A 14,876-nucleotide genomic window follows, 5' to 3' on the forward strand; every position below is an offset into this window, starting at 1 on the left:
TTATTTCACTTCGCAAAAAATCACAAGATATTTAGCACAAACATCGCAAGATCTTGCGCAAGGTTTGCCCATCAGGAAGCGCTCACGCACAAATATGCCCTTTTTAGAAAACAAGCCAAATTGAAACTAACCAGCAGAATTGTAGTTGACGTGCTTTGTCCGTGTTGTGAGGTAGCATTCTTCCAAGTCATCGAAGTGAAGATGGACACGTTTCCGGCGGGAGGCCAAAGTGCTTTGCAGCCACTGGGGCTTGCTCCCCTGGTAACAAGTAAGCCACACTTGCACTCAACATCTACAGCAAGGGCAAGATCATCAATCTGCCATACAAACTGCTTCAGATATGGCCCAAAATCACACAGTTAAAAAAAAACAGCACCTTTGCCAGTGCAGATCACAAAAATATTGTAAAATATCCATCCTGTTGACAAATCCCCATATTAGTCATCATCATCATCAGCCTGACTACGCCCATTGCAGGGCAAAGGCCTCTCCCATGTCTCTCCAGTTAACCCTGTCCATTGCCAGCTACAGCCACCGTATGCCCGCAAATCTCATCCGCCCATCTAACTTCCCGACGCCCCCTGCTACGCTTGCCTTCTCTTGGAATCCACTCCGTTACCCTTAAGGACCAGCGGTTATCTTGTCTTCGCATTACATGACCTGCCCAAGCCCATTTCTTCCTCCTGATTTCGACTAGGATGTCATTAACACGCGTTTTTTCCCTCACCCACTCTGCCCACTTCCGGTCTCTTAACGTTACACCTATCACTTTTCATTCCAAAGCTCGCTACGCTGTCCTTAACTTAAGCTGAACCCTTTTCGTTAGCCTCCATGTTTCTGCCCCATAGGTGAGTACCGCTAAGAAACAAGTATTGTATACTTTTCTGTTGAGGGATATTGATAAACTGCCACTTATGATCTGAGAGAACCTGCCATATGCGCTCCACCCCATTCTTATTCTTCTAGTGATTTCCCTCTCATGATCTGCATCAGCGGACACTACCTGCCCTAAGTAGACGTGTTCTATTACGATTTCCAGCACCTCGCTGCCAATTGTGAACTGCTGTTCCCTTGCTAGACTGTTGAACATTACTTTGGTTTTCTGAATGTAATTTTTAGACCCACCGTTCTGCTCTGCCTGTCTAACTCATTGATCACGCTTTGTAGTTCATCTCCTGAGTGGATTAGCAAGGCAATGTCATCAGCTAATCACAGATTACTTAGGTATTTTCCATTAACTCTCATCCCCAACTGTTCCCAATTCAGGCCTTGGAATACCTCCTGTAAACAGGAGGTGAATAGCAATGGCGAGATCGTGCCTCCCTGCCTGACGCCCTTTCTTATTGGAATTTTATTGCGGACTTTATGGAGGACTATGATAGCTGTGCAGTTGCTATAGATATCTTCCAGTATTTTCACATAAGGCTCTTCTACATCCTGATCCCTCAATGCCTGAATGACTGCTGAGGTTTCCACTTAGTCAAACACTTTCTCGTGATCAATGAAAGCTATATATAGGGGGCTATATATTAGTGGTCTTTATCCAAAGTCATCACTGAATGAAATGTTTTGCTTGGTCATGTTACACAAGACACTAAATACAAATCAGTGAATTTCATTTCAATAACTCTCCTCAGTAATGCACTGCAATCCTGAGCAAACATTAAGGGAAAGTACTGTGTGCCTGCTAAATAATCAAAGTGGGTTGCACATTTGTGAACACAAAAATATAAAGATGTTTCCCACACTCCCTACACACTCAAATATTTAACAAACACTAAGAAAAACTCACATATTTGCTGCCATTAAACCCATCCTGCATCGAGGTTGGATTTTCAGGCTTTGCTGCCTCCTCAGGTAAATGAGACCCTGAATCAACAAGCCAAAAATGCTCTGGATCCTTGGCATTTTCCTGAAAAGCAATAATCCTGATGTTCACAGCCCCATCCACCTTCAAAACATTTCAATAACAGTACACAAGAGGTCAAAGTAAACTACTTGTACACAACACGGCCCACTGTCAAATGCTTTGTAAACTGCAAGCAATCATTAGCATTTTAGCATGAATCGTTTGCAGCTCTAAGTTTACCGACATGGCTAAAGAAGAGCATCAGTGATACACGCAAGTGCCAATGGGCAACAACACATGGACAATTTTTGTGACATCACGAACGTAGTATTGCCTGTACATAGAAATCTGAACTAACACCGCGGTAACAGCAAACTTTAAAATAGATTTTAGCAGGACTGAAATGCCACGCGAGTCCCAAAGTTGGTTCAAATGATCAGAACATAGAGGAAAACTTACAGTAAAGTTTCACTAGAATGCATGGACCTCAAAAAAGTCCTGGGGTTGTCTTTAAAGAGAGACTAAAGTAAAAATCAATGGAAGCAAGAAGCTACGCTAGGCTGACAGATCACCCTTTGCAAACACTACCAACATATTTTCTTCCTGAAAAGCTGACTGCATCACTGAGAAAGCACAAATCAAGTCCCTAGGTTATTCTCCCATTTACACCCTCATGAAACACTAGTATGACAGCATTATTTTTGTAAGGTCACATCTCCGCTGCCAGATCAAACAGAGAATCCCTTGATAAATAAGGGAAAGCAACCGAAAAACCAAACCACTTTTCCCACCAGTACAATATTTTTCAGCATTTATCAATAGGTGACGTCACCATATTGTTTTGCTGTGAAGCCCAGTTTATCGTACCTACTAATGCAGGCCTCACTGTTTGGAAAAAGTGTGAATTACCCTAAGAGCTTGCGTTTCTTAAGTTTCTCCACATGACGGCTCCACGCAAGCTGACTCTGCAGGATGCAAAACGGGCGATGCCTCAGATTCGTGTACCTCAACTGCACTCACCATGCCGGTTTTCTAGTTTTACCATATATTCCCCGTCCGCACTGAAATGGCATTGCAAGCTAAAGCACTAAATCAACAATGGCCAAAAAAGAATTCATGCGACCAGGCACAGTTACTCGAATCCTTGAGGGGCATTGCTGTAGTGGTCCGCTTTACACCATTTTCTAGTTCACAGACGCTGTGTTCTCCGTAAAAATGACATATCTGAAATCTTGGGGAACTACTCCTAGCCTCTTAAAGATGTTAGCGCTGCATATCTAAGAATGCTGTACATCAAGGGCTGCTGTATGAAGAATGAAGCATTGAGAAAGCATAACAAAACCTCATCAGAACATCATTAGCTGAACCTCACATTAAAAAACAAGCATTATGCCCTATCTACAACCCCACGTGTGAGAAAGAATGTAAAAGCATGTAAAAAGAGCATGTAGCAAGAAAGAATGTAAAAGCATGTAAAAAGAGCATGTAGCAAATTTTTTCGCTATGATTGGTCCTTTATTTTACTATTTCAGAAGACATGCTCATTATGCCAGCCTCTACCATGCAGCACAAACTGACAGCTGCACTCATCTCTCAAGGTTGCTGTCTTGGCACCGTTGCATGAAGCATCCTTAGGTGCATTGATTTTGCAATTTTTGCAAGTATTTCCCCTTTTTCTGCCTAGCTATGAACCAGCAGTACTGCAGTCTGCTTCAGCCAAAGCCAGGAGTCCAAATTAAAATCAAAGAAAACCCAGCCTCAAAGTAAAATGATGAATGATCTTATTTCTGTGCACTTCTTAAGTTGTGAACACATATTTCTGACATAGTTTTTAAAGACAAAGTAATGGAGTAAACATAGATGCTTGAGCTGGTAGGCCTTGCATAATAATTTATGCAACTGCATTTATGTAAGAGACAGGAGCTGACACACACAGCGCTATGTATCACCTTGTTTCAGCTGTTACCATCCATGTACACCAAGTGGTGCTCCTAATGAGGTCAACTGATTGAGAAGCTCTGCAACACTTCACCTCTAAAAAGCAAGTAAATAACTGCTGCTTCCTGTCAAATAATGTCTGCCATCAGGAATAAGTGTGCTAGCCTTGGGCCTTGCATGGGCCCTGTAAGACAACTCATTGAGATAAGCCAAGAAGGCATGGTCATCTTTGAAAGTGCCACAGACATCGGTAGAGTTAGACCATTCAACAAGATAGCAAACACATCCGAAAGACTAGGACTCGGAATTCGTCACAGCACCAGCTACATGCATAGACTACAGTGAGAACAATGACAATGAGTATTTGTATTAATTAAACCATGTACTATCTATGCCCCTGTGCTGCTGAATGTTTGCTCACGAGTTTACATGCTTTACTGGTATGCGCTGATGAGCTGCATGTTGCTCATGACTGTGCACATCAATGAAGCAGTTTTTGTACACTAGCTTCTGTCTTGTATTCCTCAGCATTTATGCTTACCACAGACTCCTTCCATGGACATCTGTTAATGATGCATCCCCAACCGACCAATTTTGAGTACAAGCTTAGCAGCTGCTTATTTTATAAGAGGATTAAGAGTCACGCCATATAAAATAACTTCCCCCTCAGGAAACATATGATCAAAAAAACAGGCTTCTATACTCCGTCTCACAAGCTGTTTGTGGTGGAGTGGCAGCTATGAGCATGAGGCCACTGCTTCTAGAAAAGTCAGGATATTGGCTCGCGAGCGTGCAAAAACAGCACACTCGTGGAAGCCACTGCCTCACGCTTGTAGTTTTCACACCACTACAAGCAACTATTGAGATGGAGTATAGTAAAGCAAACAGACCTCCCCTACCCAGTGAATGAAATTACCTCAACACTTTTCAAGTCTTCATCAATGAAGCTTAGTTCAGTAGTAAGCTGGTCCATTTGCTGAAAGGAAAACATACCATTTCAGTGTGCTTCAATGCACATCAAAAAATTTAAAAGAACTGCAGCCATGCAGGTCACCTCTTGCTTGTGCTTCCGAACTTGCTCAAGAAATTCCTTCAGTAGTTGTGCTTGAGCTGCCTTACAGTCCTGAAAAAACAAAAACAATAAAGCACTGTTCTAGCCATGCCCAACAAAAGAAACCTCCTCAAGCAGGTCTTACAGCAAGCCTGGTGGCATGCATATTAAATGCTAAACTGAACGTAGTCTCATAGAGGATCCAACCTGCATTCAATCAGGAGCGTGTGCACAATCTAAATACTTGAGTGTCATAACAAGAAAATGTACTTCTGAAATGCAAAAACTGGTTATCAAAACTATGAAGAAAGCACTGTTTGAAAGTACATCTTTTTTTCTTCAAAGGTGCTCATGCTCTCATCTGCTAAGGGTAAAAAGGCAACTTACAGCTTCCAGCTGCTGCTTCTTCTCTGAAAGAACATCCAGCATGTTGTAGACATCATTCAAACTCATGTTGTCCGACTCTTGCACAATAAGCTCGTGCAATTCTGATACAACTTGGTTATTCTGCACAAACACAATGTCACATGCACATCAGCCCACCACAGGGATACAAATGGCAGGAAAAGTTACATACTGCAAAAGAAAAAATTATGAATTTTTCTTACACCCTGCAGCTTCATTTTCTTGTCAGCTGCCCTTTGCTTGTACTTTGTAATAAGCTCATTCACTGAAATAAAAAATAATCAATCATTAGAAAAACCACCCCTTAATATCTTCAAAGATAATTTTGTGTGTGCACTGTCCAGCTAGGATCAATCACAATAGACAAAATACAAATACTCCAAGGTGCTGAAAAAAAATTTTCTGCAGCTGTATAAAAACTGAATTAAATGAAAAAACATCAAGATTCAATAGCAGGCACATTGTTAAAGGACGAGAAATATGTAAACATGGCACTGCAATGGGTGCCCACTGGTCAAGCTGGAGGTGTTAAATGTATGGACAGAAATTGTAATTAGCCAAGAGGGGCCGTTTATATAAGCTCAGTCCACAAGGTTCACCACGATTTCCATTGGGCCAGATTCTGTTTTCTCATTTTGAAATCTATATCCTGAAATTCCAGTAATTCCCAACCAGAAAATCATGCGGAATTCCTTCTAGAGCAAGATGGCACATTTGAGACTAAGCATGCACCCCAGATGTAAGATCTTGGGGTTTCACGTTCTTGGCATCATCCACCAACTGCTATTTCATTCTCCCACCACATTCCTACCTACTCCCATACTACCTTGCAATGACGGAAATCAATGCCCTGATCTGCCAGTTCCATATATTAGTCTACAGTACCAATCATCCAACTCTGCCTATCGCGCAATCTTACCACACCTCACGCCATTTGAACAGCCCTCTCAGCTTCAGACATCGGTGAAACGACTGCTTTCAATTCAAGCACTTCCACTACAATGGTTTTTCAGAACACAATGTGAAAAATCCATGATCCAGCTACTTTTAGAGACAAAATATAGGCCACTTTTTATAACTATTCAATAATGATGTCCTTATTTTTTTCATGACCCATGCTAACTAACACACATTTCATGATAGTTTTATTTGTGCATATGTCATTGACTCCATTCTTGTAACCCACCGCCTAAAATCATGCAATGCTCCAATTCTGGGAAGTGCACAAAAACTCACTTATATAGCATGTGCCCTGTCCACTCGGAACTAACAAAAATTTAACAAGTTTTTGACTACACTGTAATAAAACAATTTTTCATCCCAATGTATCGTAATGTACAGAAGAAGCCAGCAGCTCCAGAAGGCAAGAGTAGCTCAACACAATCCAAGGCAGAAACAAATCTGATGATGACGATGGTGACAAATTTTTATAGCGCAAGGGCAGCTTTGGCCAAACAACGCCATTCTTGTTGTTGAGGACAAGCTTCACCACTCGTAAGCAATAAAGTCGCGGAAGGAGCTGGAGGACAACAACTCTGAAACGAGCCATCGGTGAAGGAAGCGTCGGCTGACACCGTCTGAAGCATTCACATACATAGGTAGGCAAACTCACTCATGAGTGGACTCACCGGGGCTCACTCACGCTCATTTCAGATCATGACATGAGTCGTGAGTGAGTCTGGACTCACATTCAGATCATGATCTGAGTCGTGAGTAAGCCCGGACTCAGGTTCAGATCATGATCTCAGCCATGAATGAGTCCGGACTCACGGTTCAGATCATGATCTGAGTCGTCAGTGGGCCCGCACTCACGTACAGATCATGATCTGAGTCGTGAGTGAGTCTGAACTCATATTCAGATCGTGATCTGAGTCATGAGTCCGGGCTCACATTAAGATAGTGATCTGAGTCATGAGTCCGTGCTCACATTAAGATCGTGATCGGAGTGTTGGTGAGTCCGGGGTCACATTCAGATCATTATCCGTCGTGGTCAGTCTGGTCGAGTTTACTGTGCACTCGTAATACTTATTAAGCTAATTCTAATCCAGATGATGATGAAAAACAATTTCATTGCATCCTGATATGTAATTGATGTGGCTGTTGCAGTCTAGGTTATTAAAACGCGAGAAATGTTTATTGGCCGCCGCGCTTGGTCTCGGTGGTTATTACCTGTGCCTGGCTGTAACGCACTTGCTGTAGTTCTTTTGCTGTTTCTTAATTAGTTGCAAACCGCATGCAGCGACCTCAGATCTTTATGTCCCCTGACAGGCAGCTACAGGCCTCTAGGGCCCTCAGGCCGGCCTCCCTACAGGCTAGCTGCAATTAAGAGCTCATCGCATCACAGTGTTAGCATTTTTTTGCATTTTAACTTTAGGTAAGCCATTACCTCTGAACTTTATCCAGTTTTGTTACGCATAGCATCATATTTTTTACCTTTCATTCTTTTTTTTTTATGCATACAATGTCCCAAAACATTCCGCAGTAATGGAAACGTGAAAATTAGCCTTACATTTACAGCGCGGCACGAAATCGACCAATCGCTGACCCAAACGGAAAAAAGACATGAAGACAAGCACAGGCAAATATTTCATGCAAACCATTTATTCGCTCACTTCTTCTGTTCCTCAGTGACTGTCATATCTTTAAATTTCCATGGTAAGGCGCAATGTGGCCAAAAGAAGGAAAACGATGATGCGAAAGGAGCGGGACGGTCAGTTTTTTTTTCTTCTGGTTAGGGATCGTTTGAATGGACCATCATTCGAGTAAGAGCCTTTTTTGGTAATTTGCTATGGTCCCAAGGATGACGTTTTCATCAAAGTTGATTCTATGGTCCGAGTCCTCGGAAAGTTCGACTATCCGATTGTGCTCACTTGCGAAGTCGTGAACGTCGTTTTTGTGTTGCCGCATGGACAAGTTCCAGAATATTGAGCGCGCTCCAAATGAAAACCCTTGTTCGCAGACGAAATGTTCAGAGTCTTGTTCGAAAAGAAAGTGGGGAGGTGCCTCTTTAGCTGTTCAAAAGGGGAGTTGTTGAAAGTACCAGTGAATATCACTTTACGGAGTCCAGTGACATTCTACACACGTACCTCGCCTTGCGAGAGAGATCACAGCACTGTCGCGTGGAGCCCTCCTACTGCAGCGGCGTGCTGGCGGCGCCGCTGCAGTCCATGTCACCCTGAGCACGCCGTGGCGGCTTGCTTGCTACGCGTCCCCGTAATAGGGTGATCGACAGTTCCGCTAGAGGAAGACTGCAATAACCGTGTCTTTTGAAGCTAAAGCATTACCTGGCTTGTGCGGAAACCGGGCCGCAGCCAGAAGGCCATGGCAGGCACGCCTGGCAGAGACACTGCACACGAGTGATGTCACCATCAGTATTGCGACTTTCTCCTTCCGAGAAGGGCAAGATGACTTTCGCGATGAATGGAAACAGGTCTGGAGGCGCCCCTACTCCTGCCTGGTGTACAATACCCCCTCACTCTGATAGCAAAGCAGACCAAGCTCAAGCAAAGTTCTCCAGAGGGTGTTGGCTCAAGACGGGAGCGGCTGACCCCCTCCGCCACATAAGCGAGATACCACTGTCCCGCATGACTTGAAGTACATGTAAACAGTAGCGTGTTGCCTCCGCGAGATACAGTAGGAAATATGATGCGCCCCTGTCGTATTCATGTATTCATGTAAAAGTGGCTAGAGATTACACAAAAGGGAAAGTACTCGACGCCGCGGTGATTTGGCCTTCAGTTGAATCGCTCGTGTGTCTACACCATCAGGTGGGACAGCAAAGCGTGGCCAGAAGCAGCAGTTCATTGCCGATTAAATACGCGACCAACGCAGCGAAACATACGAAGTGAGCTGCTGCAGCGAAACAACGTTCACTTCCCAAGTCGCTGACAAAAACTCAGAGGCAAGCAGTGCTCTCGCATTTATGCATCATAAGAATTGATTAGGTGCCCGCATAAATTTTGTGAACTAGAGGGCCTGTTTTCAGAGGCGAGCCTCGCCTTTCTCATGCCTGCAGATGTGTGCGAGCCGCACCGCTACACAAGCGTTTGTGTGTCCGTGGTGAATCGGTGAAGCTTGGACCGAAGGTGTTTGGTTGGCTGATCACACCCTAGGAGGCACAATTTTTGCTCACGGCCATGAAGTGCAGATAAGAAAGAAAACGGCAGAGGACGCAACCATGACAATGAGGCTAAACAATATACTCCAGATGGGATCCATTAAGAAATAATGAGAGAGAAGAGTCGCAGAGGAGAAAAGCTGTGTAATAGGAAAATTAGTTTATAACAACTGTATATAGCACTAATGTAAATAACAGTAACATAGCAGTTCTAAAGTCCTTATGGGAGGCTCTCGCTGCTCTTGAGAGGGGCTTAATATATGGTTCAAACACAGAAACAGCCAGATTTAAAGGCTTGATAATAGGATTAATTCTGGAGAAAGGGTAGCACAGCATAGAAACAAAAACGACAATAAAGGCAAAAATATTGAAACACCAAAAGCAGTGTATCTATGTTCTAAAAGTGGCCCAAAATCGTTAGTGAATTCTAGAGCACTAAACCACAAAAAAGTACAAGTGCAGGTGCCATAGTTGCCACATGTAAATGTTCTTTCAAGCGCTTAACATGGGCCGTTCGGCGTAAAGCAGATTCATCTGTCTGATGAGTGAGCTTATAGGGAGCCGTAAGTGAAGGATCGAGAGACTGGCTGTGTCATGAGTTGGAATGGCGAGTGAGCCCGAATGAGTGAGCGCAGATGAGTTGCGACTCATGAGACGAAATGAATGAGCTCAGATGAGTCGTGAGTAGTAATGAGTGAGCCCAGATGAGTCGTGTGTCGAACTGAGAGAGCCCAGATGAGTCGAGAGTCGAAATGAGTGAGCCCAGACGAGTCGTGAGTCGAAATGAGTGAGTCCAAGTGAGTCGTGAGTTGAAATGAGCGAGTGGGCCTGGATGAGTCGTGAGTCTGAGTGACACATGAGTTGCTATGAGTGGTTGACCCCAGATGAGTGGTGAGTCTGAGTGAGCCCAAGTGAGTTTTGATCATAAATGAGTTTGAGTTCATGAGTTCGAGTGAGCCCAGCCCTCTGTGAGTGTGAGTGAGCTCGTAGGTTGAGCAAACTTTTGTGAGTGAGCCTGAGTGAGCACTCGTGATTTTGCCGTATGTTCACACATGGACACAAGCTAATGTGCTGGACGCGCTTGCCCGTAGCATGAAAGGGTCCATCCCAATTGTTTTTGTTTTCTCCTCATAATGTCGTCTATTGCATTCTGATAGCGTTGCTGCATAATCTTCAGGAACCGGAGCCGTCCTCTTTACAAACGGTAAAGCTACGGTAAGTTACCACGTTCATGAGTGTATCGGCGCAGCATACTGCCGTAGCGGCTGCGGCGACTGTAGCGGGTGTCTGCTAAGGAGTACTACAAGATGGTCGCTCACCCGCAACCCACCGTGCCGCCGCCTTTCGTGCAAGCACCCTATAGCGCTCGTCCCAACCAATCACTATGACCGTGTTTTTTTTTTTTTTTTGCGTACAGCGCTCGTCCCGTACCCTCACTACGTCTGTGTTCGTTTTTTTTCCGCTACTCTGTGCTTGTCCCTTCCCCTTAATGTGTCCGTGTGTGTATTTTTGCGCTACTATGTCTTTTCAAAATATGGTAATGTCTAACAGCATTTAGCAACAAACTTAAAAAATTAAAGGAAACAATGTGCACATGGCAACTAATTAAGGTTAACCACTGGAAACCAGACGACGGCAGCAATGAAGCTGGGGTCCACAAGCATGGATCTTGTCAATGTTCCCATTTCCAAACTGACAATAGTAGTGTTTAATAGTTTTCTAGGTAGAAACAATGACTTTTTAAATAATACCAGTGCTACACAAAACACGACTCTACACGTTAATAAAACAATATGAAAAAGGTACACGACAGGTAAAATGGATCACCAAAGCAACCTGGCTCCTGACAGGCCGCCATAGCTCCTGTCAGAAAATGAATTGTCACCACAGCTCCTCATCCTTTAACGGTACCCCCTATCACACTCCTGACGTGCACTTGGCCATAACTGGATGTCATAGTTAAAGCACAGTGCTTCAACACAGCAAATTATAAAACAGAAAAGGCACCTCAACATCCCACTACTTCCTAATAATTATAACTGTTACATTAAACTGCTGGAGAGTTTACATTTGCAGCTAATTTGTCCAAATAAATTTCTTATTTGCTTTTAATCACGTGGCCGAATATACCGGAATTCAGTCTTTGGTCAAAATGTCACACCAACACGCTGTTTCACAAGACATACTCCAGTTAGTGTCCTCGCTTCTTCAAACCCCTGCTAGCCACTGTTAAGAGCAAGCGGTTAAGCCATACCTTGTTATATAATAAAATGCATGACTTACAAAGAAAGTTGGGGTATATCTGCTCCTTCTTTTCAACCACAAAATTGCACTTTGGGCAACGGTTATTGTATTCCAGGCCTGTGGTAATGCATTTGAAGCTGAAAAAAAAAGTGTATGCAATAAAAAAGCGGCACTTAATGACATGCACCCACGCTGCACAAAGCTTCACACGTCATCTAACTTACCAAAAGGTGTGCCCACAAGGTGTCATGTGCGCCTCTTCGATAATGTCGAAGCATATTGGGCTGCAAAACAGCAAAAAAAAAATTATATAACGGCAAATCCTTGCTATGCTTTAATTGCATACCGGCTATGCTTACAACAGCCGATGCAACAAGTTGAAAGTTCTCAGGCAGAAGAAATCATTGAAATGAAAAGGAAGTGAACAAACGGCCCACCCAAGTGTCCTGCCAACCCACAAAGAAAAATTTGGAGGGCGCTTAAACTTCGTCTTTGACGCAACGCGACCGCGTTGCCAAGGGGTCCACGGAACAGAACGCCATCGCCCGTACGGCGCGACGCGTGGCCCGTTCGACAATTTAAGGAAAGGACGACTCTCACATATCTCGGTGGACACCCTCTCACATATCTCGGTGGACACCCGAAGCGTGGCCCGTTGGTCAATTTAAGGAAAGGACGCCTGTCTCGCATATCTCGGTGGACACCCGAATCGGGCTGTAAGGGAAGGAAAGTTAAATGAAAATTGGTTTTAAGGAAAGGAAATGACGCCTCTCTCAATTCTCGCTGGACACCCTTACCGCTCCATAAGGGAAGGAAAATCCTTTCCCTTACGGTGCGGTTCAGGTGTCCACCGAGATGTTCTGTTTTTTTTTTTGGCGAGGAAAGGAAATGGCAAAATATGTCTCGCATCTCGGCGGACACCTGAACCACGCATTAAGGGAAGGGATAAATGGGGGACTGAGAGAAGAAAAGAAGAAAGAGGTGCCGTTTTGGAGGGCTCCGGAATAATTTCGACCACCTGGGGATCTTTCACGTGCACTGACATCGCACAGCACACGGGCGCAATAGCGTTTCGCCTCCATCGAAACGCAGCCGCAGCGCTCTGGTTCGAACCCGGGAACTCAGGATCAGTAGCCGAGCGCCCTCACCACGAGCCACCGAGGCGGGGTCCACATACTGCGCAGTTTTTCGCTCACGGCCAACGCCGCCGACACCGGCTTTTCTGCGACACAGGGCCCTTAACGCTGCCGCGTTAAAATGCGACTGTCAAGTATGATTGGTTACACGCTATTGGCGGTCGGACCTACGCAGACTGAACAAGCTTGTACTACGAGGTCACACATACCACAAGAAATCGCTGTTCCTGTCTTCGTATGAGCTGCTAATCCCATTTAATACAGACGGCTGCCTTTTTCTTGCTCTCCGATTATGGTCCGCGATGGAAATCCTTGTGTTGTTCGCAGACGCCATTGACACGACCTACTCAAATCAAGCACGCACGCAAGCACGTCTGCTCAAAAAACAAAGGCGTGCTAAACAGCAGACGTGATGTAAACCAAATGGTTTAAAAACATTGACTGCATGTAGAGTAAAACTAATATCAGCATTGCACTAGGTTACCCAGGTGAAACGGAAAACATGCGCAGAAGCAAAAACGCCGTGCATCCAGCCACAGATCACTCATGAGCCACGGTCATAGTGGCTCGGATTGGATTCAACTTGGATTAATACAGACAACACAGACTTCCACTTTTTGCAATGATAAGGGTCCTTGTCTAAAAGCTTTGACTTCTTGCTACTGCTACTACTGCTAGCTCCTGCAAGCGCTTGCAAACATTTCAACTGCCTCAACACCGCGCCAACCGCACTTGCAGACACTTTCGACCACTGACGAACCGTACTCGATCGGCAGAAGACACTAATATATTCTGGGCACTGTAACAGTAGAATGCACGAATCACCACGTGGTATTCGCCTACGACCGCTAAATAATTTATAATTGATTTTCTTCTCTCGTGCTGTTTCGTTTCATCAACATGAACGATCGATCGATGGCTGTACGGCTTCAGCAGTTTCAGGTCAAAATGGTATGTTGGTATCCGAAACTTCCCATAAAATGAGGAGGAAAAACGTTTAATGACAAAAAAAAAAAAGGTGCTGACTGAGCCGGTGGATAGAGTTATCAGTCCAGGACTCCAATGGCCTTGGCCCCATATGCTTGGCCCCTTGGTAGACGAGCGCACCAGTTGGATGAGCGCGCATCATGACGCTAGTCGGTTGTCTCGATTTAGTTTCGATGGGCCAGCGCCGCTTTCAGCGTGAAGACACCGCCCTCGGCGGGGGCATGTTAGGTCCCACTCTCCCGTTCGGCTGCACTGAGCGCAATGCGGCGGCGCGCCGTTTCGAAAAGAAAACTGCAGCTGCCGCGTGGAATTCAGGAAATTTGGTGTTCTACCGAGACAGAGTGGTTCCAGAGATTGTTTGAACAGTGAATCAGAGGCAGTTACTCTAAAGTATACTATCTTTCGCAGCTAATCTGCCGAGAAAGTCGGCGCCTAATGAACAGTCGGGGAACTCATGCGTGTTGGTTCTCTTCTGTACCGTTAATTTTGCGCTGTGTTCCTTCATAACATCATTCTTACAACTTGCGTAGCGTATTCCACTGCAATCTCTTGACCCGGATGCTCTGTATTTCAATTACTTTTCCAACAATCAGGATTACTTAATATTTCGAGCCATGAAATCAATGCGAAAAGGTGCGTTTTATGGCTGCTAATTTAAATAATTATGAGGATGCAAAGATAAGTTGTGCATATACCTCCGTCCCCAGCAGAAATTGTTCTGGAAAACGCGTTTCGCATGCCTTACCTCTCATTCTTTGGGGTTGACTGCATGTTGGTCAGCAGACAGTCTGGTTTGACCTGTGATTGGCAATTTTTTTCGGCGCGCGCTGTCACGAGCAAAGCCAAATAGCCGGTGCACTTTAATAGTGCAGGCAGAACACCCGGGAACACAATCAGTCCCTCGATCATAACTTGATCTCTGAAGGCTGCACGTGCTCAATTCAAGGAAATTAAGGGGCGTGGCCAGTTTTCGCCTCGGTTTTGGAAGTTTTGTGCGTTCTCCGCCGCCTTTCTTCTTCCGATCAGAGGCGCATCGTTGTCGTTAAACGTCGCGGCCTTTCTCCTCCCGATTACAGCCGCCTCGGTACACATCGCACGCTCTGCACCGCGCTGTCAGAAGTCGCATGTTTTGTCCACCAGACCACAAGA

At 44.7% G+C, this 14,876-nt stretch overlaps 1 protein-coding gene across 3 annotated transcripts in view; it reads right to left on the reverse strand.

Annotated features, from left to right (window-relative positions):
• The window catches only part of LOC144115357 (E3 ubiquitin-protein ligase COP1-like), a 39,861-nt gene extending 26,544 nt beyond the window's left edge, over positions 1-13,317 (reverse strand). For 2 of the 3 annotated variants that reach the window (XM_077649712.1, XM_077649711.1), the window contains exons 1-9: positions 12,950-13,314; positions 11,829-11,888; positions 11,644-11,741; positions 5,447-5,508; positions 5,226-5,345; positions 4,842-4,910; positions 4,704-4,763; positions 1,793-1,912; positions 132-258 (exon numbers count right to left, since the gene is read on the reverse strand). In XM_077649712.1, the coding sequence (XP_077505838.1) occupies positions 132-258; positions 1,793-1,912; positions 4,704-4,763; positions 4,842-4,910; positions 5,226-5,345; positions 5,447-5,508; positions 11,644-11,741; positions 11,829-11,888; positions 12,950-13,074 (841 nt within the window). In that variant the 5' untranslated portion in view covers positions 13,075-13,314. Of the gene's footprint in view, positions 1-131; positions 259-1,792; positions 1,913-4,703; positions 4,764-4,841; positions 4,911-5,225; positions 5,346-5,446; positions 5,509-11,643; positions 11,742-11,828; positions 11,889-12,949 lie in introns of all 3 variants that reach the window. The other variant, XM_077649713.1, reaches the window with a different exon arrangement.
• Between the last annotated feature and the right edge of the window lie 1,559 nt (positions 13,318-14,876).

The sequence above is a fragment of the Amblyomma americanum genome, chromosome 1, assembly GCF_052857255.1.
Source record: "Amblyomma americanum isolate KBUSLIRL-KWMA chromosome 1, ASM5285725v1, whole genome shotgun sequence".
NCBI classification, from domain to species: Eukaryota; Metazoa; Arthropoda; class Arachnida; order Ixodida; family Ixodidae; genus Amblyomma; species Amblyomma americanum.